The sequence below is a fragment of the Bactrocera neohumeralis genome, chromosome 6 (genome assembly GCF_024586455.1).
Source record: "Bactrocera neohumeralis isolate Rockhampton chromosome 6, APGP_CSIRO_Bneo_wtdbg2-racon-allhic-juicebox.fasta_v2, whole genome shotgun sequence".
Classification (NCBI taxonomy): domain Eukaryota; kingdom Metazoa; phylum Arthropoda; class Insecta; order Diptera; family Tephritidae; genus Bactrocera; species Bactrocera neohumeralis.
Window position 1 is genome coordinate 2,597,014 of NC_065923.1, and position 20,737 is coordinate 2,617,750.

A 20,737-nucleotide genomic window follows, 5' to 3' on the forward strand; every position below is an offset into this window, starting at 1 on the left:
ATTTCCGTTAATTCGTTTTTTTTTATTAAAAATTAGGTATCCATTAAGTATAAGCAAGTTAAGCTTCTCTTAAAGAGATCTGCATTCACTCCGATTGCAGCGTTGCAATACTCGCTGGCAGTGGGCTCAAGACTTTTCAAGGAACGTTTCACTCTTTAATAGTAGTACCGAGCTACTTTGTTATCCGATTTATGTGGCTCCAGGCATCGCGGAATCGCTAGAAACTGCTTAGCCCAAAAGCTTGATACAGAGGTTACCTTCAACTCAACTTCATCATATTGGCAATGAGCCGTACTGCGTTGTCCTCTTTAGCTCCACCGTTGGCTCTATGAACCCTCCGTAAACTTGGCAAATGCTGGTCAACAACTAAAATTTGTGCGACTGCGAAATCTTTCTGAATTATTTTCCTTTAGCAAAGTGTATCTCGCTGCCATGGTAGTCCTTCGAACTGAACGCTGTCCAATAGGCTCATCTGCGGTGAAATACTATTTATTTTTGGATGCATGTTTTCAAAATTATATGGATGAAGTCGAGATGGATTCATCTAGACTCTTGCTTCTCAAATGTTCAGCTTGCTTCTCAAATCATCAGCATCTCAATATAGTACACCTTTTCGTCGAACCAAGTGATGATATTAGCCGCCTTAACATATATGTATGTGTCAAAGCCGATCCCTAAAGATCTGGAAAGCACAAAGATCCAGCGTTCACAGCTGTCCAATTGGGATTCTTCGATACGTATGTTGGGTGCATCCTACACTTTTACCTAACCGAAAGTAATAGATATAACGAATTTCTCTAAGAAAATTCAATTGAATAATTTCATTAGATTCAAACGCTATCAGCAGCAAGATAAAGACCGGAAATATTCGGGGTTCCGTCAGACTTTGTGAAAATAACATGGTTTCCACTTTAAGCACTAGTGTTCATGAAATTATAATCCGCCGCTTTAGGCATTAGTTACTTTATCATCCCGCGAAAAATCCTTCCAGATCCGTTTTTAGTAGCACAATAACCTAATGTGGCACGCCACCACTGTGCCGTTCGCTAGCCAAGCATTCAAAAACGTTGCATAATTTTTGGCATTTCATTGCGTTTGCACAAAGCATATTTGTGTTTGTTGCAATCAATATACTGCGCAAAGTGAATAAAATAAAAATTTGTAAAAATATGGAAAACGGTTTGTAAAGTATCCTCAAATTTAAATAAAAAATTTACTCGAACGATTGTAACTGTAAAATGCGCAGAATTGCAAATTAAACAAACGATGCTGCAACCCGACGCGCATACATTGCAGTGAAACAGCGAAAAACATCGAGTTTTTACACATGCAACTTTTTATTGACTGCCACGAACTAAATGCATTACAATCAATACGCTTTATTGTTGTTGTAATATGTAAACTACATAATTTTTGCCACACACAATTGAAATGTTATGCAATTTTTATTTGCTGGCAAAAAAGTAGCCTTTTTATCGTACATATTTTATTGCTTTTGTTTTCTTCTCTTTTTAACGCTCGCACACACACATACACATGCACACACAGATGCCTTCGGCGAATACTCACTAACGGACATGATCAACGCACAATCGCAGGGCATCGAGTACGAGGAGGCCGACGACGGTTTCCCCTCGTACAAATTTCTACCCACATCCGATGTTAAAACGTCATATCGCGTCCTGCTACCCGAAAGACTTTATGAATTCGCCATACTAGTCAAATTTCTGCCGAACAGCCCGAAGGGTGGTTATCTCTTTAGTGTGGTAAACTCCTTCGAGTCTGTGGTGCAGTTGGGTCTGCACTTGTCGACAGTCAGCAAGAATTTCTGGAATGTTTCATTGCTCTACACGCAGTCCGATCAGAACTCTGTTAGCCGTAAATTGGTCAGCTACCAATTGCCATATAGGGGCAAGGAGTGGACGACACTTTCATTTCAGGTACTCAGGGACAAGGTGCTCTTCTACTACGATTGCGAACTAAATACGACGACAACGGTCGCGCGGGAACCACAGGACTTGGTCTTCGATTCGGCCTCAACTTTGTACTTAGCGCAAGCGGGCCCCAAATTAACTGGGCATTTTGAGGTAAGTCATTTCGGATACGATTTGTTGTTCTATTTTTTCGTTTTTATTCGCAAACACGCCTCTATGGGAAAGTACACATGGCGGAATAATTTTCCACGAATGTATACATATTTTTAATTTAAATTTATTTCTTTGAAGTTCTGTGATTAATCGGCAGGTATATTATAATGAATTTGATAGTGGCACTTAGCTTTATGACTGAGGGCGCATATAAAGTTGTAAGTAATGAAAAAATCTTAGAAAAATTTATTATTATCTCTGTTACTTCTTTCCATTTTGTGATTTTAAGTTGTGCCATTATTGTACTGAATGTTTATTTGAACATTCGAGGTGCGTTCTCCTTTTAAAGCAATTATGTTTATAGAAACTGCCTTCAGTAATCTGCAGGCATTAGTTCAGCCTTGAATTCCATTTTGATATTTTGGTAAAATAATGAAGTAAATATAACATTAATTTTACAGATACTCATAGATATACATATATATCTATGTATATGAAAATATATTTGAACTTTTTCCTAATCGTCGTTTTTAACTTAAAATTTCAATGTATTGAATAATTTTCCATTTAAACTGCTTCTATGGCAACGGTAAGTGACTTTCAATGCAATGAATGTAATTTGTTTTTTAGTTTTTGGAAATTTTATAGAATTAAACTTAAATTCGGTCCGCGATACAGCCTGCCCTTCCAGCGAAGAGTAAAAGAGGAGTGAAGCGGGCGCAGGGATAAGCACATTTACTGAGGGGTTCAAATTAGATAATCGAGTGGTAGGTGGTGTCTTTTAGGCAAAATTATATATCTTTCCGACCCCAGACCACTGCAGTGTCTTTCAAGCGGAGTTCTGTCAGGGAGTGTACTCACAACAAGTATTATATTTTTGTATATGCAGATAGCCCAGCGGCTTTAAAATCACTAAAGTCTCTTATGGTTTCATCCAAGATAGTGAATCTAACAACTTATTTCGCAATAAACCTGCAATGGGTTACAGAACATAGTGAAATTCCTGGTAACTGTTAAGCAGATGAACTAGGCAGAGAAGCTGAAAAGAGGGAATTTATATGCCTCTGTTTTCTTTAAGATATTTAATCGACATTGTAGATTAGATTATTGTAGATATAACTGAGTATTGGTGGAATCAATCCCTAACTGGCTTAACAAGCTGGTGGATGTGACATAAGTGGAATATAGGTCGCAAAAGCCGACTTTTAAAATTCAAAAGCAATGACATAAGAACTCTAGTGGTAGTGCTAACAGGTCCCTAATTGGCAGAGATGTCAGAAGACGGGAACACCATAGAATACCATAGAGAGAGAGAGAGATGAGATTTTAGTCCCGGTGGATTCACAATGGGTCACCCAAAGGCCTAGTTGCGTCGCCATACATCCACTCTTTCTACCTACCTACACAAATTCCAACTCATCAAGTACATATTCATTATGCTTCTATGGTAAGCGTAAGGTATTAAATTAACAGCATCCTTTTAATTCAATGATAATAAATAAACAACAGCTCAGTATTGCATAACTTTCTTAGTAAAGTTCTTAGCGATCTCGGAAAGGACTGCCACCTTCTAGCTAATTATGATCGCAAGAACCAACATCTTAAATCGATTGAAAATTTCACGTATTTAACTATATTCCACACGAGGAGAATTCTTACATAAGTAAACAAAAATAAGGTAAAAATTAATAAAACTAGATTCTCTATTCTAAAATTCGAACACACATTATATATTTTCTTGATTCCACGATTAAAGTCGAATTTCAGTCCTGCGACTAGAGATATGATAATTAGACTTGGAGGAGGATTTTAATTCTATTGACAGGTAGAAATATGTCTTGGAAACGAAAATAATTAATTTTGTGTGCTTCAACCTCATATCATTCAAACCGACTCGATCCATTCGTATCAACTGTTTAATTAAATTCTTCAATCTTTTCTCAAGTTGATACATCTTCATTTCAATACTTCAGCTCTTACAACATCTACTCGTAGTTTCATTACCTTGAGTTTATATTTTACTGGTTTCTACTCGAGCGATTCTTTTGGGTATTAATTGCGAAAATTGAAATAATTTTGAAAATTAAATAAAGTTTTCCAAACATGAAAGTTTTGATATTATGGATTTCGTATTATCTTGCGTTATATTCTTGAATATTGACTAAAAGAAATAATTTTTGTAGTTGTAATGTGACGATTTTAATTATGAAACATCCTAATTCTTTCGAAGGCAATTTGCTGTGATTTTACTCAAAATTTAAGAAAGCGGGCGTGAAAGTACAATTATCACAAATCAATTGCATATACATACTTGTATGTAAGTGTGTTTATCCTGATATCACATTATTACCTTCGAAATGCGTCCAAAATTTCTACCTAATTTTTGGCTCAATTGGTTACTTGCAAATACTATTTCCTCTATATTTAAATGAGTAAAAAATGTTATATTTAATAACCACCTACAATGTTGCGAGGGTGGAAAGTTACATCATCTCCGCTTACAGCTTTTCACCATCGGCGTTTCCGCTCTCAGAAGCAAAGCTATTTGCCCTTAGCAGCAGCAGCGACAAAAAAGCCTTATTGGAAACAAAGGAAATTACATAGTTTCGTAGAAAATAATGGGGTAGCAAGTTGAGTAAAAGAGCGTGAGTAAGAGCAGAGCCTGAGTGAAAAACGAATCTCAACACATTGTGAGCGAATATAGGGGTTGTTGGAAAGCGAGGTGAGTTATTTTTCATATAAGGTGTAAGCAATTTCACCACTACACTACGTTAGGGTTGCATACAACAGATGGCGCGAAGAGCGTTATCTGCTATTCCGGAGCATTTGAGTGAGTTTCATTGGGTTGTATTGAGTTGTGTTGCAAGTGCGCCCACACATTTCCACTTTGCCCACTCTTCGTTGAGACCTAGGACACTCTTTTGGTGATTGTCCAAATAATGTTTGCTGAATTACACGCTGAATGAGCGAATTGCAGATTTCTTTGTTATTGTTTTGGAAGAGTGACTATGCTGAAAGGACGCTTACTTCGCTCATTGTAAGGATGCGCCTACTAGCCGGTTGAAATATATCTTCTATGAGGTTCACACAAATTTTTAAGAGCGGCGCTCTGCTTGGTGCTCGTAACCACTTTTCAAACGAGCAAGACATTCGGCCATCAAGCGAGTCCATATATGTGTTTGTGTGGGTAAACGCCTGTTAGTTGCTTTACTGGCAGTCGGCGCGCGCTCACAGGCTCGTACCGCCGCTCGGTTTACCGCTTTTGCTGAGGGCTCGTGTAAATTCCACTTGCTGAACTGAGCTTTAAATGCGAGTGCATGCATTCGTGTTTGCCTGTACATGTGCGCATGTGTGTGTTTGCGTGTACTTGTGAGTTTTCTAAAAAGTTATGCGCCTCAAGTGCGTTTACCTCAGTCGTGTTAGGTGCTGCAACCGGTTAAGATGTGCTAAACGGGAGGCTAACGTCGTCTTTGTGTCAAGTGTTCGAGTGTTGCGTTGAGCTGCGTTGCGATTCGCCCGAAACACGGATTCCCTCAGCCATTGGCTATTGTGTGTTACGAGATTTGTTGGTATTGCCATTTGTTTTGCTGTGTGTGTTTGCGTGTATGCATATGTGTACACACGCACCTAGTAGCCATGGCAAAGGCGAAATATTGTCGTTGTAGTGTTAGTGTGTGTGTGTCTTCGAGTGTGCTTATGTTTGTGCGCCGTGCAATATTTTGGTTCTGAAGGCACTTAGATGTTGCTGAAGTGTTTGGTGGCAAGTGGCTGCTGTGTGTTGTACAAAATATTGTAATTATGATTGTTGCTTCGTAGCAAAGAAAAAAGGAAAAGCAAAGCAGATGAAAAAAGTAAATCGAAACAAATGAGCAAGCATTACTACCACCGTTGTGTGTGATTTTGTATGCTTTCCACATATGTGATGTTGCTTAAGCATTTAAGTGGATTTTTATTGACTTCCCGACACACGCACACACACACGCACCTAACGACTACTTCACTCTATCTGCCGCACTCATACGCACTCCCACGTGCGTAAGTACACTCGCGCGAGCGGTGCTTCCGACGTACAGTGACGAGGAAATTCTATAAATTTTCCGGAAAAAGTTTTAAATTAACGCGCAAAGTTCGGCGTTGCAGCATTTAAGCGTAAACGTTTGTGAAAACCGGTCGATTAAGTACACAGTACAAATGTACGCCGCGAACTAAGTACGCCGCGTAGCAAGGAGACGACGTGGCGCAGCAAAAATAGCAATAAATGTGCGGCGGAAAACGTGAAAGAAATCGAAAAGCGAATGAAACGTCGCGAACGTGTGCAATTAAGTAATCGAAATGAGTTTAAAAATCATTGCGCTGGAAAATTAACGTCAGCGCAAACAGACAAATTGGCTGCCACCTGCCTGGCGGCGCAACTGCTCAACTGCCTGCCGCCAGCAGCCAACCGCGCGCATACTTAATGTGTGTTTGTATGTGCGCGCGCCGGAGTCAAAAGAATCAAATATTTTACATTTTACTGTTTTACTATGCAATCATTCGCAAAATTACCGCTAAAAAATCATATAGCTGCGAGCGCACTTAAGTGAGTAAGCAACAACTGCGCGCAATTAAGTTACATACATACTTATATGCCATAATAGTGTATGCGCGACGCGCAGACACCCATCAATTATAAATACAATAGCTGTAATAGCTTACGCGCCGCCAAAGCAGTGCGATTCAATGCGCTCGCAATTACTTATAAATAACACCGTGCAATTTTCCTTAATTAATTAAGCATTAAGAAGGTAAACACTAGTGCGCGCAGCGAAAATGCCAAAGCCACTTAAAAATGCAATTGCAACAAAAAGGAAAACAACGGTAAATATTAATAGCGTGAGCACGAGCGCATGTGTGGCATGAAATATGCTTGTTCAATTATGCATTCAAGCAGAGGTGTCGCATCAATGTCCAAGGCAACAACAAGCATAACAACAGCTGCATTTTTATGTGTGCAGCAGACGTCGCAGTAGCTGCAGACAGCGTTTTACAAGCCCGCATACAAATAGTATGCTTGTGTGCGTGTATGAATCGTAAGTAAGCGTCAGTCAAGCATTAAAGTCAACACAACAAATATGCTGTCAGTAAACAACAACAACACTAGTTAGGTAAAGTGAAGTGACAGAAAAAGGCGAAATGCAAGCAAATAATGTGCTCAAAGTAGAGCAAATGAGAAATTTCTGAACAAAAATTAAAATGTAATAATTTTATGAATTATAAAATATATTTAAAAGAGGTAAACAAAAAAATAGTTAAAAAACAACTCTCAAATATTCAAAAAAATAAAAAAAATATAAAGAAATATTTAAAAAAATTAAAAATGAAGATTTTAGAAAATATAAAATAAAATAAATATAAAAGTTTGAGAATACTAAATTTAAATAACTAAATTTACAGTTTAAAAAATATTTAAAACATTTAGAAATATTAAAAAAAATCAAAAAAGTTTGAAAATATTAAATTAAAGTAAAAAAAAATAAAAATTAAAAGTTTAAAAACTATTTAAAGTAAATTTAAAAATATATTAAAAAATACTAAAACAATTTTTTTTATTAGTTTACATATATAAAATTATAAATTTGTTTTTAATACAAATAAGCATTAAAAAAACTAAACATAAAAAACTAATTCAAAAACAACTTTTTCATACTAAAAAAATTAAAATAATATTTATTTAAAAATACTAAGAATTTAAAAAGAAATTAAATAAGAAATAATATATTAAATGAAAATAAAAAGTTATAAATGAAAATTGAAAAATAGTTAATAAAATTAAAAAAATAATAAAAAAATATTTAAAAAATGATTAAAGAAATATTAAAAGCCAAAAATAAACACCAAATTTCAACATAATAGTGCTACGTAAAATTTACTGAACATTAAACTTTTGCAGCGCTGCTCTACAACTAAAAAAAAATGTATATAGTGCATCCTGACCGGTTTACCATTATCCAGCGCATAACACCACACTTATGTAAATATCTTTGCATATGCACACATATGCATATGAAGTTGTTGTACAAATTGTATACATTGTCCGCGTGCGCTCGCAAATATTTGCACATATTGATATGCAAATGTGTGTGCCAGGGCGTATGGGTAACAAAACCCAGCAAGAGTGTTGACCAAGTTGAAGACTGACTCTGCTACATGCAAGAACACAGGCATATTTATTTAAATTTATACAATTAAATAACTGCACATACATACATACAAGTCTGCATATGACGCGTGCCAAGGCGGAATTGTTGCGATGAACGGGCGGCGTGCGTGTGGCGTGCCTGCTGCTAATTAAGCGTATGAATAAATATATTAAAAAACATAGCTTTTTTTATATTTTTTTTAATATTCGAAATAAAGCAAAAAAAAAAAGGATTATGGTAAACAAAACAAAGTGTCGTGCTGTGCCGGTAATGTTTGTTGTTTCATTTTTAAAGCGCAAAAATAGCTTTATGCGCCTAGAAAAATGCAGTTATAATAAAAGCGCACAAGTGTTTGTTATTACGCCTCAAAATATGCAATAGTAGCTGGAACGCCAAACGCGCTGCTTATGCTCGGGCAAGTATCTCTTAATAAACACGCGATCAGCTAACGGCATAGCGGTGCAGCCTTTGTGCTGCAATTCATTGCGTGCTTTGTTTTTGTTTTTGCGATTTGTTTGCCTTTGTAAATATTTGTTATTGCATTTTAATTAGTGTAGTCACTCATTGGCGGCAGTTGTACAATGCAGCGCATACACGAAATTTGCATTTAATTTGTAGTTTAAGTATGTAAATTACTCTGATTGCTCTTTCATGCGCTGGAATGCCTGGCTAGGCGAGCTGGTGCGGGAAGTTCAAGGGAGTGTGCGATTTGCGACTACGTTGTTCGTGCTAAGCTATAAAGCTTTAATGCATTTTTTGCAAATTTAATATCGGACATTACTTTATTAGTGTTTATGGACCTTTGTGTCTCTGGAAAAGTGCAAGCATGAAAAAGTTGCTGTTCTAAGCTGAGAAAGATTATAAATAGTGAAATTATAGAAAAGAAAAAACGTTAACTTCGGTTGAACCGAAGCTATAACATTCTTCACTAATACAAAAGATTCCTCACAAGAGTTTTATTCCAATCGCTCAGTTTGTATGGCAGCTATATGCTATAAGGTCCGATATCGGACGTTCCGACAAACGAGCAGCTTCTTGGTGTGAAAAGAACAGATACAAAATTTTAAATCGATTTCTCTAATCGGTAGTCACTCCGCTTGCAAGTTAGAAAAAACGCCTTCTTTTGTAATTTTTTTTAAAGGCATTTTATTTAATAAAGGTGCAAAATTGGATTCCCTTCATCCCGTAGCCAATCTGTAGGAGGACGTTCAGAAAAAGTTGTCTGGCAAAGGGGAAGTTTTTTCTACTTAAGATTATCCAAAAAAAAAAAAATTTAATGTAAATGAAAACTGGTAATGATCAATGGATTAAGCAAAAACTTGATTATGGATAAAATGGAAGCTCACATAGAAAGAGTAATTTTTTGTGGAAAAATCTACTTTTCATGATGAATAACAAACATTTAAATTATTACTAAAAAACTTGCTTCTTCGATGATTACTGATAATATTGATATATTTAAGAAGGTCGTATGAAATTTTCAAGTTATTCGGTCAAACCATTTCGAAGAAATTTTGCTCACGGACTCTGAAAAGTGTTTCGTGAAAAACTCGTTTAATCATCCGATTACAATGTCAGATATCTCTTTTTAGATATATTGCATAAAAAATTCCACAAATTTAAATCGAAAAAGGAATTTATTAGAATAACGAAAAACTTAATTCAGCTATATTTTAATATCTTTGATGCTTTATGCCGAGTTATGAACATTTTTTTAAGGTTTATAACAATTTTCAGACATTTTATTTTGTAGTTTTGCACATCTTATTTTGAGCGTTTCGATAAAAAAACCGCTAAAAAGTTGAAGAATTTATTTTTCCTTATGGTTTTTAATAATTATTTAAAAAATGTTCCTTTAATGAGGAAAATATATATATTTTTTCAATTACAAAAGTTTTCTTGAAAAGGATTTTTATAGCTTTTCTTTAAACTTTTTGACGTTTTTTGTTTTTAAGAAATTGAATTAAGATCTCATTGTATTTACTTCAAATGACGTCAATTCAAAGGCGCTAATAGTTACATTTGACCTTCTATTGTGTCTTTGTCTCCAATTACAGTTTTGACAATTAGTTGGAAAACTTATTAAATATCAACGTTCTTCTTCTCGAAATTTCACGTCTTCTTTAAAAATTCTTAATTTTTGCTGTTAAAAGTTTAATATCTCCATTTATTTTAAGGCCTAAAATACTCTGCCCTACCTCTTTACCAACTTTCAGTTCAATTTTATGCGCGTTCAAGCTGCACGAAGGATGTTATTATTAATTAATATTAATTAGTTTACCGAATCAACATTACACGAACCCTCCATATATGCTCAGGTATATATAGAATAATCCCCGTTTGTGTTTATTTGTATTATGAAAACAAATTAAACTCAAATAAAAATTTAAAAGAGGCAAATAAATATGAAGGGTTGACATGCAAGGGTAAACAGAAAAAAAATTAAGTTAAAAAACAAAAAAAATTATGTAAATAAATAAAAGTCAACGGCTTTAGCTGAATGCCTCACGCCTAACGCTGCTCACAGCCAACCACACACGCTAAAGTCACACAAATAAAGCGCAATGCGAACAAACGCTTACACACACTCTCTACGAGATTGCGATCCCCGTATCAGCTTCACAGCAAATAGCAAAAACTCTTTCTTTGTCGATACCTCGGCGCTACAACTTCTTAAGCCGCTGCCGGATGCCATTATCAATTTAATATCAGATTCTGGTTTCTGTGGAAGTACCGCCTTACAAGTGGGCTTGTTTGTGTGGCAAGCTTGCTTACACCCGCATGCATATATGTGGTTTGTAAACAACGAACTGCGTGTCGTGCGTGCTCGTTGTCACACGCACTTGTTGTTGTTGCGCGATATTCATCTAATTATTTGTTTGACTTTTGAACTTAAGCGCTGTGTTAATGGGATGAGTCAAATGCTTAGCATAGTAAACAAAACTTATTTTTAAAGTGCTACACAGATTTATGTGCCAATGTGTGTCTGTTTGCTGGTATTTTTATTGTTTACCACCGAATACTTGTTAAAATAATTAGGAGCGCAATTTTGAGGACCGACGTGCGAGAACAAAAAATAGGAATATTTGCGATTATCAAATAACCAAAAAAGTGATAAAATTAGTGAAATGATCAGTAAACAAATGCCTTGTTAGAAAGAGAAAGAAAGCCTGAGGACTTCTGCTAATATAATGTTACCTTTATTCAACTTTAAGTGATCCCACATATTTATTTTTACTTAGTGATTTAATGGTGAGGCCACAAAAAATCACAGAGAGCCAGAGAAGCATATATAATTAGATTGAAACGACCGTCGCATTACGACAACACCCCTAGAGCCTGCCACAAGCACCCATTTCTGCCAATTCTTCGGGTTCGTAAAAAGTATGACAATTGAGATGCTTCAATCTTAAGCCGGACAGTGGAGAAGAAAGTGTCTAGATAGGTTTTCACCTCATCTTCTTCACTACAAATTTAATAAGTTGCGTTCTTCAAAATCTGTAGTCTCACCGCGACAGTAACAATGGGTCTGTCGTCAGTTAAGACGCCTATATTTGCGGTGATTGAGCCCTGCTAAGGTCTATCAGTTCAATGTCCTGAAGGCGTTGCTGGTCAACGTTCGCGCGAAGCCCATATATCCAACGCCTAAATACACGAAGACGAAAGTTTCCATCATGATGAAATCTGGTTTTGGGTGCCTTTTCTTGCAAGCAGGTCGGTTTTACAATATCCGAAGACTCCGCTGAGACCAAGAACTCAGGCTAGCTTATTATATGTAGTATGCACCTTGATTCTACTGTTATTGAGGTCATTGCCTCTTCGACTAGCCTTGAGCTCTTGAGCTCACAGTCAGTGAGCTTCTAGGCCTGTACAGCAGCAGTATATTTGAAGTAACAAATAAAAAAAAGTAGTTCGAACCAAAAACTGAATTGAAAAGTTATTAAAAAAAAAATAAAATGAGACAAAATGTGCTAAAATAGTAAATAAAGTTTATATTAAATTTTGTCAATTATACCAAGATTGGTATTCGTTGTGCAAATAATATAATTCGTTATAACTGTTATTGTTATTTTGTTATACTTTTACTTAGCATTTTGCATAGGACATTTTAAAATGAAATTCGAAAGTCTTCTGTCTTTCGGCAGTAATTAGCAGCTAATTTTTTTCAATCCTGCAAACCAACAGATAAATTAAGAAAAATAATCAAATCGAATTCAAAAAAAAAAAAATTAAAAACCTTCGCTTTTCAACTGCTAAGACCCTTTTGACACGGAAGGGCAAGCGACAAATTGTGCAAATACTCATATATTGACTTTTAAAATTATTTTTCGGATTCTTCTGGTGTAAGGTCAATCATTATTGCCTTACTACATTTCATTGAGGCGAAAGATGAAAGGAAATTTTAATTACTTTTATTGCTAAGTGAGATGGAGCAATTTATGTTCGTAAATTGTCAAATATCATATTTGGAAAAATATGCCACATATTTGATCAGAAAAATCAAAGTTCAAAATTTTGCCTAACAAAATGCTGAAATTTAAGTTCAATTTTATTTTTAGTAATAAAACTGCACAAGTGCGTATCGCTTACACGAACGCACAGTTAAATGTATATGTAGATACAACACATTCCGCTTTGCCATATGAATCTGCAAAGCCATTTTGACAACTTAATCACATTTGAATTGTCAAAAGCCATCATTGAGCGGATTAATTGAAGAGCTGTTGCACACAGATTAAACATACAAAGCAGAAACTTCGCAAAAAGTATGCAGAAATATTCAAAGGCTTACTAATAAGTGGCAAAAACAATTTGTAATTTATAATACGTAAATTTTTTTTAACAAACCAATAATATCCAAACAACAAATATCCGAATTTCAATAAAAATAAGGAGATGTCGACATTTTAGATTAATATTTTGTTTAAAATTCATACAGACAAATGGAGCGGCTGGTCGTTTTTCCTCAGCATGGCGCAAAAACTCTAATACCGTAGTGAAGACAACAATATGTTTCAATGCGTGTGTATATGTGTGTGTGTAATGTATTTTAATTAAATCAAATATTTTGCATGCATCATTGTGCTCGGAATTCGCCTTCAAAGACGCATCTACGCACGCATTAGTTTACAAATATTTGCCCGTGTGTGTGCCCGTGTGTGTGCGTGCATACCAATCAATGCAACAGCTTTAAGGCACAAACATAAATTAATTAATAATTTCTAATTTCATAATATTGAAATGTTAATGAATTTGCTTAAGTCAAAAGTGCATTTGGATGTGCGAAACGCACAGTTGGGTGCAAACTGTGCAAATACGCAAAGGCACATGCTGGCACACATTCTGGATGCTTAAGCAATAATTCATAATAAATTTAATAAAATTAAGCAATTTAATATCGGAATATGCAAGGTTCGCTCTTCTAGTTTAATAGCTTGACAATTTTAATGTTGTTATAGTGTGCATAAAGGTGCATTGACATGTCAGGGATATTCAAAATTTTCTTGTTTCCTGATATATACTTGTATTTATGTTTTCGTTCTGAAGAACTTCTTTCGATCCGGTTACGTCAGTTCTATCCAACGATCTTTAGTCCTAAAACATATCTTTTCTTTTTCCATTATTTAACTCTATTATGACTTCAGTTGCATCTTAAACATGATTTTATAATACCAATCTAGTGACAGTTCGGTAGATAGGGAGCCAGGATGGATGTCAGCTGACGCACCATTTGAAACGTAGCATAGCAATTTTCCAGTGTGACGCCTTTTCCCATATCAACATATGTCTTTGATATATTCTAAATCGGAAAAATTTTTGTGCATTTCCTTTGGTGATTTACTCATATGTCTGTAATATGGCCAAATGACACCGTCAATTATGTTTTTGGCAATAACTCGACAATTGCGCCACGTATTGGGTTATTATTATGTGTTTACCTTACTTCCTTGTGCAAACAACACATCGTCACCCAAATTGATCAAGAGTAACAAAATACGGTTCGTAAAGGAGTGAAGGAGTGATATGAGCTTATTTCCCCATTTTATAAAAAGGCTTTTTGTTATTAATAATTATGAATCGTGAATTTTATGTATAAACGAAATATGGAATATCTTCCACAAGACATTTTACAAGAACTTCTTCCTGGATACAAGCCTGTGTACATGCATACACCGTAAGTTAACGAAGCGTAGCACAAAATATTTAATGAAATACTTCTATGCGCATATTCAACCTACGTACTTGCAACCAAATGGAATTTCTCAATTAACATTTTTGTCATTATTAATTCCTGACTTCAACATTTTGATTTTATTTTATTTTATTTCACTGCCTCATAATGTATACACATGCTTATCGGAGCGACAAGTGAGCATCAGCGTCGGCGTCGGTGCCAAGCAGAAAGCAAGAGAGCAGCTTAAGCTATAATTTATAACGGCATACAATCACAAAATCATAAAATCAACGCATGATAAAATAAAGTAATAATGAAAAGCTTTATGTGAGCTAAGCGTATGAAAAATGCAAAAACAACAGCAACAAAAGCACAGCAAAGCAAATGCTCGGAATTTTCGGTATTACTTTGGCATTATGTTTGCTTGAAGGACAAGTGCTCTACGCACACCTACACACACATATATACATATCGCCGTCTTTATGTTTTAATGTTAATGTACAAGTGAGCAAATTAATTTTTAATGAGCGTACTTGTACGCACTTTCGCCGGATTGTTGTTGCTCTCTTTTGGTTCACGCACAGCCAGTGTCTGTTTGTTGTGTGTGTTTATGTGCGTTCATTAATTCTTTATGTTTTGTAAGTCTAAAGGGCATTTTTATCTGAGTGCATTATGTAACTTGTTTTCACTTGTACTTGTTCAGCTGGCAGCGATTTTGCGAATTTTATTAGGAAGCGGTTTTATTTGATGTTTCCAAATTGAAAATTTAGTGTGTTTTACTTGCAGCTGCTGCTAGAGTTTTTCACAAAGTGAGTGGCTTTCATCAAATGGTTCTTTATAATAAATTTTTTTCTATGAACAATTATGATCTGGTGTTCTTAAAGCGTATCAGTTATTGCTCAGTATTTCACTTATTCCGAGTTTTTTGATTTTTCGATATGTGATTTTAATTGGACAATTTTCTTTCGATTCCAAGTCTATTAAAAAATAGAAATGTTAGAATTAGCAAAAGAATTATTTTTAGAAAACGAATAAAATATATATATAGGTATAGTTAAAAAATATATAATTATTAAAAATAACAAATTGTTGTAAGCATTTCTTTTGAGGCATATCGAACAAAACTATTCTTAGAAAATTCTAAAAAAATTAAACATGTTATAATTTTATTGTCCCTTTTTTAAACCGAAATTCTCTTGCAACATGTTACTGCAGATTATTATTTATAAATTTTAATTTTGTTCTTAATGTTTTTTACCAAAAGTGAATAATAATTATGTGATAATATATCATTAAAACAAAACAAAATAAAAAAATAATATGACAGTAAATAAATTATAATAAAATAAAATAAAATATAATATAATATAATGTAATAGAAAAATTAATAGAATTAATTTGTTTTATTTTTTAATCCGAAAAAAAAATTTTAAAATTTTCAATTTGAAATACTGCATTAAAAATTAAAAAATATATGTTTTTAATTTCTTAAAATAACAAATAAAAAAATGTAATCCCAAATTTCAAATATTAAGTTAATCCAAGTTAAAAATATTAAGTTAGTCCAAGTTTTTTAGAAGTTAAATTTTTTTTGCGTTTGCGTTCGTCATGATCTAACAATTTGGTCATCTTTTGAAAAGTAAAGCTTATTTTTATTAAAATATCAACAAAATTTGGCACCCTTTGTCGTATTAACACTCATTTATCCTTCATTATAGTGTTGCAGTTAGAAATATGTAAACCATGCTTTTTTATCCCCCTTCATTCCAGCTTTTAATATATTTTATTTGTTCTACAATGTTTAAATTAAATAATATTTTATCCATTTTTAGTTTCGAAAATATAATTTTTAATCCAAAATTTTATTTGAACCGTGGTTTCCTAAACGTATTATGATCCCTTCTAATGCTAACATCGAAAAATTTTGATTGTTTTCTCGAAATTTGAGCTTCTCAAATTATGTGGCAATTCAAATACTCCTTAGCGCTTTTAATTTAACCATCAATTGAAGTCCGTTTAGCGTTTTTCTATCGCTACCAGCAGCAAAGTTAGCGCCATAACACAAAGCACACTCAGTGACAAAACTGGCAGCATGGCGTATACGCGACATTTAATTAGTTATTAATTAAGCAACAATTTGGTGCCCGAAAATTTCGCCTGCTGTCCAGTGTGGCCGGGCAGTGAAAAGCGAACACATGACGCGTGAAATGTGCACAATAATTACGTTCCAGTTATGAGAAGCGTCTGTAATTAAATATTAATTGCTTTGCAGGTGAAGCCCAATTGAGAGACGACTCGACGCTGGGCGACCATTGTGTATGACCTAAATGCGTTTGGTTGGAAAGTGAAAAGGCAAATGCAGCCGAAATTCACCAAATACTTTGTGCAGCGCTAAACAAGCGTTGGCGCTTTGAGTTATTCGCGAAAATATTTATTCACACACTGCGCGTTGGTTCTATGGAAATATTTCATCAAAGCGCTCTGTCTGTGCAATGGCGAATACAGCTTTAAGGGACAAAGGTATTTTAGTTATTGCTTTTATGCTGCCATTGATGTTGATCCCAAGTGCCATTGGTGCAAGTGTATGTGCAACAGCTGCTGGCAGACCGCGAAACCTGCTATGTGGTCGCTTTTGTGTAACAAATGGCAGCTAGTTAACATTGAAACGCGTCGCTTGTCGTGCAATTAGTGTTGCGCACTCGTGTATGTGTGTGTGCGCGCTTGTCATTTTGGCATTTGCGACTTTGTAGTGAGTTAGTTAACTGTTGTCATTGTAGTTTGTAGTTGTTGCCGTGAGTTGTAATGTTCAAAGCGTAAACGGTCACAGCCAACTTGCTCGAAAAGCGCTGAAAGCCGCAAGTGGGTGTTTATAAATGGACTTATATAATTTTATATAAATATATGTAAAAGCGTACCTAATTCTATAGTTGGCTCATAACTTCCTAGAAATTAGGCAATCAGTCCTTTAGCTAGTCTATCAATTTTGTTTAGACATTCAGTTCGGCTAACCGCTGAAAGCAGAAATATGCTTTGAGATTACTGTTATTAAGCACTCAAATTTTGTAGAATAGAAAAACTATATATGAAAAATATTTTGGCTTCTCAAAAGCGTTAGAAAGCTGTCCAAACACTCAAGCTTGAGTTCATTGAGAAAATGTTGTAGAAACTATAAAAACTTCATATTATATTGAGGTCATTTATTACTTAGGCAAATTTTCAAGTTTCCCCACCTGCGCACTGATTTGTAGTTTATGACAGTTTAGTAGCAACAACGAATTAATTTTGGCACAAATGAAATATGAGTGACTCTTCGCTAGACATGCATGGCAATTTATCATGCGCAGTGGCGCACCGCCCACGCCTGCACTGACATACACAGAAACACATATGCATATGAGCGGAGCACAGCGTGTGATTGCGTATTTTAAATATTTTTCTTGCTGTGTTATTATTCAAATGCTGCTAGCAACAACAACAACAAGAGCAAACGTTTTGTGTAAATAATTCCGTTGACAGGCCTAAATAGTCGATAGACAAATAAAATAATATATTGTATGTTAACTCAGCAGGGAAGCATGTGGCAAGGTGAAAGTCATTTAATGCGGGTTAGAATAAAAAAGGCGGTTTGACAAAAGCGCGTAAGTGGCACACTTATGCCTGAGAGACTGCCGTAGCTGGCGGCTGTTAAGCGTTGGAGAGAAGAAGTGAGGGAGGGAGGGTTTACATGGCAATTTTGCGTGTAAACATTTATGTAGTTATTAAATTTCATTTCAATTCACAGAAAGAAGCGGGTGTGTGGTGCTATGGCAACCATGTGAGGAGTTGGGTTGGCTGCGAAGCGACACTGTGCAACAAAAATATATATTTACTTATATATATACTTATAAAAGTGGCGTTAGCAAAAAATGCCTTGAAAACAATAACGACTTGCCATGAAAGAAATATATGAAAGATATAAAAATTAAATTTCTTAGAATGGCGTTGCTTTGATTATTATATTTTTATATGTAAAGTAAGAAAGTTCAAAGTGATGGCCTGAGTCGATTTAGCAATGTCCGTCTTATAGACTTAAAAAATTACTCCTCTCCACGGATACCTTTAGTACAAGTGAAAGATTTATTCGACAACTGAAGAGAAGTCAAGGTTTTTCTGTCGATACACGAACTAATTCCTCAGTGTTTGAGATTTCCTCCCGAAATTTTGCACACGTTGTTTTCTCCCAAGAAGCTGTTCATTTGCAGGAACCTCTGATATTGGACCACTATATCGTTTAGCTGCCATACAAACTGAACGATAAAACGCATTTCTACGCAACTAAAGCATTAGCAGTTTAAATTAGCAATGTTGCATGGTGTACCAGTCAAAGGGGGATGCGCGCTTGCTTGCGCCTTTTAATTAAATATGATTTAACATTTCACATCAGCATACAAAGCAGCAGAATGCAAACAGAGGACACACGCGCAAAAATATGTTGTTATGAAAAAGAGACAGACTGGGTTTTTCGCAAATAGAGTAACACAGAAGACCCTTCATGTTCACCTGCTCCACTGCTTATGCCCAGCACGCGCCAGCTTAACCTTTGTAGTAGAGTTACTCACATGACGAACTTGTCGGTAAATAAAACAGACATGTCCGTCTGTCTATTTGGACTCACCGCAATGTGCGTGACTTTTATATAACGGGATATATAAATGTAATAAATGCTTTTGAAATAAAATGTTGACATAATTAAAATGGCGAAAAAATGCGCAGAAAATTGTTAACATGCTTCACTCTTAGTTTATTCATATTTGTTTTCGGTTTGTATGCACACACATGCAGACAAACTTTTTGAAACCGCACACATATTGGCTAACTGCTAATTCGCGTTGTTAGGGACAACACCAAAAACATTGCCTTCATTTAAATTTTTGTGTTGCCCTATGGCCCTCGCAACTGACAGTATCATTATTATCATTATGGCATGACATGCATAAATGTTGAACATAAATTGCTTAAGGAATTATAATATTTTTTACATGCCATTCCGCGGGTAATTACTCTAATTATTCTTATATTTATTTATATCTCAAAAGTTGGTTGGGACTGTTTAGCATATGTGTTGTTTCGGTAACTGGGGTAATGATTTCTGTGTTTAATATGTTTGAAACAATTAAGAAAGGGGCTCAGGTTACTTTCTTAATTTTATGATTTTCTTTGTTAATAAAATATAGCCATTCACTTCGTAAAGTTAATTAATCTCTAGTTTGTTTATTAATACTGGTTTATTTCCTCATCCTTCATAGCTATGCCACTAAATCAAAATACCGTTTCAACATGTCTCACATGTCTTCGGATATTCATAATTTTTCCCTTCCGAGATACTATGTTATGCATTCAGTGTTTTGTTTTGGGTTCTAAGATATTTCAGTTCAAACTTGCTGGGTTTAGGAAGGCACACATAGACAGGCCTAATGTAAAACTTATCTATGTATATTTATCTTATAATCTAATAATTCATGGCTCCATACGATTTCAATTCGAAAATTAATGATTATGTCTGCCTGATTCGGAATTAGGAAAGAGGAAATTGTTGTTGCTACCCTATAGTATATTTTCAATCATAATTGAAGGTTGTTGTATAGATAAAAAGTTATTATGTATTACCTGAAAGCATAGTCCAGAGATATTGATTGAAATAGTAGTCAGCAAGCACTCAGGGACAACATTCATTATAACCAGAAATGAAAAAGGACAATTATAATCATCTATTCATCGTAACATTGAAACACAACTATGTTTAACAAACTTTTCAGCGCTTTCCCACACCATACCAACAAAAGTTACGTATACGCGCCGGCACACATAAGTGAAACAACATTTCTAGCAAGGCAAAGAACGAATGAGGAATGTTGAGTCGTAACTATTTATTCATAAACACATACTATTACAGCTATTTAGCATTATTTAATTAATGTTTATATTTTTCCCCACATAAAAGCACATCTAATAACTTTACAGTCACAGCTGCGGGCGTTACTAAGTGTGTCATGTACAAATGGGTGTATGATAAAGGCTTATGCTAACTGTTCCAACTGTTTGAGAGCCTGTGCACTTGCGAGACATATTATTATTTCATATTACACATATGTCATTATCAGTCTGTATGTGTTTGTATGTGTGTAAGTGCGTGCGCATTAATGTCAATTGTTGAACGTGTTGAGCCAACTTCAACGCAAATACTTAATGTGCGCGACTATGACAAGACAGTTGGCAGTAGTGAAGCCAAATAGACTCATAACACTTAATTACTTAGT

General features: G+C 35.0%; 1 protein-coding gene across 6 annotated transcripts in view; it reads left to right on the forward strand.

The window, feature by feature from the left end:
• The window catches only part of LOC126762490 (collagen alpha-1(XVIII) chain), a 420,330-nt gene that overhangs the window by 91,727 nt on the left and 307,866 nt on the right, over positions 1 to 20,737 (forward strand). For 3 of the 6 annotated variants that reach the window (XM_050479265.1, XM_050479270.1, XM_050479271.1), the window contains exon 7: positions 1,549 to 2,087. In XM_050479265.1, coding sequence (XP_050335222.1) covers positions 1,549 to 2,087 — 539 coding nt within the window. Of the gene's footprint in view, positions 1 to 1,548; positions 2,088 to 5,518; positions 7,161 to 7,905; positions 8,098 to 20,737 lie in introns of those variants that run through there. The other 3 variants (XM_050479269.1, XM_050479266.1, XM_050479268.1) reach the window with 3 other exon arrangements.